The sequence below is a fragment of the Condylostylus longicornis genome, unplaced genomic scaffold (genome assembly GCF_029603195.1).
Source record: "Condylostylus longicornis isolate FDR11 unplaced genomic scaffold, ASM2960319v2 ptg000024l, whole genome shotgun sequence".
Taxonomy (NCBI): Eukaryota; Metazoa; Arthropoda; class Insecta; order Diptera; family Dolichopodidae; genus Condylostylus; species Condylostylus longicornis.
Genome location: NW_026577993.1, coordinates 983036 through 986994, shown reverse-complemented (window position 1 = coordinate 986994; position 3959 = coordinate 983036). Strand labels below are relative to the sequence as shown.

At 29.9% G+C, this 3959-nt stretch overlaps 1 protein-coding gene across 1 annotated transcript; it reads right to left on the bottom strand.

Moving 5' to 3' along the window:
* Positions 1-1658: 1658 nt before the first annotated feature.
* Positions 1659-2968, bottom strand: LOC129607007 (probable chitinase 10). Its single transcript, XM_055517693.1, has 3 exons — positions 2781-2968; positions 2545-2718; positions 1659-2484 (listed from the first exon to the last, which is right to left on the bottom strand). Exons 1-3 carry the CDS (start codon positions 2871-2873, stop codon positions 1708-1710), a joined length of 1044 nt encoding a protein of 347 aa, XP_055373668.1. The 5' UTR covers positions 2874-2968; the 3' UTR covers positions 1659-1707.
* Between the last annotated feature and the right edge of the window lie 991 nt (positions 2969-3959).

The window sequence follows — 3959 nt, the reverse complement described above, 5'->3', positions numbered from 1 at the left end:
GTTGAATTATTACTTGTATGTACATATTATAATGTTCGTATGTGTGTTTGGTTTTTAATGAATTGCAAAAGGGTTTGCACATTTATAAATAAATATGTATATGTACATATCATATATTTGTATGATAATATTTTGTAAAAAAAGTGTGATATTAAATAAAATGCAAAACATTTTTTCTAAATGCGGAAAATGAGTTATTTGCTTACATACATAGTCATAAATTTTGTATGTATTTTTTATTTAAAATGAGAATACAGAGTAAAATGTTAGTATGTCAGTATATATTTATTGTATTACAAAGTAAAATCTCCTATGAATTGGAAATGCATTATTATTGTAACCAGTGATGTAGATGATAGTATCAAAAGAACTGTACAAGACTAAGGTATTTTCTTTAGCCCTATCTTGTTTACTTTTGTTATCGCCTTTTCTTTCTTATCTATGTTGCTTGTTTCATTTATTGTTGGTAGTTCTGTGCTTCTTCAGAATATCGGATTCGGAAGAAATTCTTCAGAATATATTACACAAATTTGGCTACATTTTCGCCATCCAACATTGTTGCATCCATCCCAAGGGCTTAATAATCCTATATCTGGTGCGTTGACTGTTGCTCATGACGAAACTCCATCCGTTAGCGGCCTGGTCCATCTCGTTGATGGTAGAAATTATTTTCCCCATTTGGACCTCGGATAGTTTCTCGTTGAAGTGCAAACCTTAAGCAGGTACCTCAACAGTTACGTTGAGGTACCACCGCTTACAGATAAGTGACATTTTTTGAATATTGTTGAGGAATGTTACCAAATACCTTTTTTTAACATGACCCTTCATCTACCTCTTTTTTAAAGGTTTTTAAAGATACCTGAAGTTTAACTGTGTGACGATTGTTCGTAACGATTGCTTCGTAGACCCTCAGCTTTTCCAGCCTCTTCTTTTCCTATTTTGGTGTCTTATATGGGAATATGCTGTTTCTGTTGCACACGTCTCTTGGAGGTACCAAAGAAATTGCTTTTCTTTCCGGGGAAGAAAATTTCCTACTCGGGTTTTTGTTCGAAACGTTTCATGGGACCCTGATTATCCGTTTCTCTAACTCCACATACGATGAGAAGGCATATGTTATTGCACCGTGACCGTGGCGCCTGTCGTAAGAGTAATTTTTGAATTTTAATTGTTTATACAGATCAACTATAGTAGACATATTAATTACATATTTTAACACTTGCTTAGCATCTGACACCGAGTTTTGTACTTAAAACTTTAAACACGGTAGTTCTAATATTCCATTTTAAATTCGGGGTATTATTATGATTAAATCTAATTTTTGGCAGAGTTAGTTGACTAATCGACAGTTATTTTCATTGCTACTTTCTTTAGAAATATGCGAAAAATATGTTAAACAAAATCAAACTAAGAACTACAAAAGGGATAAGCGATACACTTTTAATATGTACACTGTACAATACACGAGACAAACCCGGACATACATATTATATCCGGTTACTTCATTTCTTTTACTTGAAGTAAAATAATCCTACATTATAAATTTAAAACGGGTAATATCAATTTTTGTATTTTATTTTCTGTTATCGATATGCCATATTTAATTTTTATTTTCATATTGAATAGCTTATTTCATCATAAGATATCATGCGTTGCTTTTCATGATAGGTGATTATAATTTAAACGATGGCTAGTTGAATTACACTTAATTTAGTTTGCTGCTCTGCAATAACTAGATTCCGGATAGCCACACCATTGATCGTACTCATCCCACCATAATCCATCTGGACAACTTGTTAAAGCAGCCTTACCATGTATGCAAATAAAGTATTGTGTACAATTTGTTGGATGTGCAATGAATCGTTGCCGATCTGTCGGACATTCAGGTATAAAATCTTTTATAATGGTTGTAAGAAGCGAGGTTGTTTCAGAATTTTTAGTAGTTTTTATTGGAGGAGTTTTTTGTGTAACACGCCTGCGTTTAGTTGTACTTTTAAAGGAACTGTTTTCGTCAAAATAGCATTGTGCAAGCTGTTTGTAATCGCAACGTTCAGCTTTGTAGTTCCAATTTGCATCAATTCCGCAACTATGCAGATACATTACATGATTAGCACAAATAAAATATTTTTGGCATTGACCTGGGTGTGGTAAAAAGTACACTCCATTGTACAAGCATTGCACTTTTTTGGGATCATAAGTTTTCATGGGGTCCACATTTCTACCGTCTTCATCGGTTGACCCGATTGAAGAATTTTTTGGTTTCATTGTTGTTATTTTGAAATTCGGCGTTGTATTGCAATTTGTCGTACTTGCTGCAGCTGTTGTTTTAGATTTTGTTTCGATTGCAATACTTCTAATTTTTTTTGTAGAAATATTCGTTTTAAAAGAATGGTCAGTTGTCGAATATATTTCGTGGTTTTTTCCTTCTGTTTCTGGAAATATTGTTGAAACAACAGGCCTTGGTGAAGACTCCCAATATTGAGGATACTAAATAAAGGTTTTTAAAGAATTTTTATAAGAAATGAATAAATTTAATAAAATACTTACGTTCCCTAAAGTGCAATTTGCTGCTTCAGGCCAATTGCAAACTTTTTGTCTAGCATCGTAATGTAAATTACCATGGCAGATGACAACTTTTGGTGAATCACGGTCACAAACGAAATATGCATGACAGTCCTCAGGATGGGGAATATGATCACCATGAAGTCTGCCTTTGCATATCTTGAACAAGTATTGAATAAAAATTAAATAAATGTTTAATTAGAACAGAGATATACAGATACCCATTGTCCAACATTTGGTTCACCTATATTGGCACCTTCTATGTTATTTGATGGAATCGATATAAAAAATACGAGCATCCAATATTTCCACATATTATCAAATTCTCTTCTAAAACTTTTTCTAAAATTTTATTCCAATTTTTATTTATTAATTTAGAAATCGTCATAAAGTTTTAAATAAAACTGAAAATTTCTTGAAATTGAAGCTCTTCTTATACTTTAATATACACAACACACAATTGAATTAAACATAAATATCTTCACGTTGTTTTTTTTAATTTCTTTACCACCGATATTTTAAACTTATCTTTCATGATATCTAAAAAAAGTGTTTATATTTTGCGCGGACTTCAAAGAAAAGACAAGAACAAAAGAAAAATTTTCGCATTCGGCATGTTATCATTAAGATTGGTTTAGGTATGACATTGATTATTTTTCACATATACAATAGAGGTATTAATTTATTGTTTATTTAAAACTTTTCAATTCAACTTAAAACTCAAGCTATGGTTCTAAGCAACAAAAACTTCAGCCAGGTTCTTCTTATGACTGAATTTTGGTTATATGTATATCACAGACATCTTTATATAAGACTTGGCAATATACAATTTACTAATACAAACATACGGTGTATTAAAAATTGATCATCGTACTTTTTGTTAAGAAATGTTTGAAAAATGAAAACGATTAAATATAAAATGTATAAAAAATAACTTTATTTCATTTAAATAATAACAAAATTAAATTTCATGTTCTTGTAAACTAGAGTGAAAAATTACAGGTAACAAAACATTTTTTAGTTAAAAGAAAAATAGTAAATGCATAAAATAAATTATTTTCACTTTTTTTATTAGCTAGACAATTAATTTATATAAAAAATAAAACTTTTATTCTATTTTTCTTAAAACTACGTTAGTAATATTAAAGTTAAAGTTAAAGTAATATAAAGTAATACTTGTACATTAAAGTAGTTTATGTATATATACATAACATACATTCATATACGAACATATTTCGTACATATATGTACATACGTATACATTCTTAAAATGTAATAGGAAATATTTATATAATGCGTAATTCATATATAAACCCATATAGAATGACTGCACTTTTTGTATTAAAAAAAACAGTTTTTGGCTTCTTTAAGTAAACATTACTTTTCATTGTGTGTATAAT

Bases quoted from the DNA above. Each gene is read 5' to 3' on its own strand.
- LOC129607007 (XM_055517693.1), bottom strand. From the start codon at position 2,873: ATGTGGAAATATTGGATGCTCGTATTTTTTATATCGATTCCATCAAAT. The intron at 2,719-2,780 runs GTATCTGTATAT...TACTTGTTCAAG, and splicing joins AACCAAATGTTGGACAATGG to ATATGCAAAGGCAGACTTCA. The intron at 2,485-2,544 runs GTAAGTATTTTA...ACCTTTATTTAG, and splicing joins CAAATTGCACTTTAGGGAAC to TATCCTCAATATTGGGAGTC.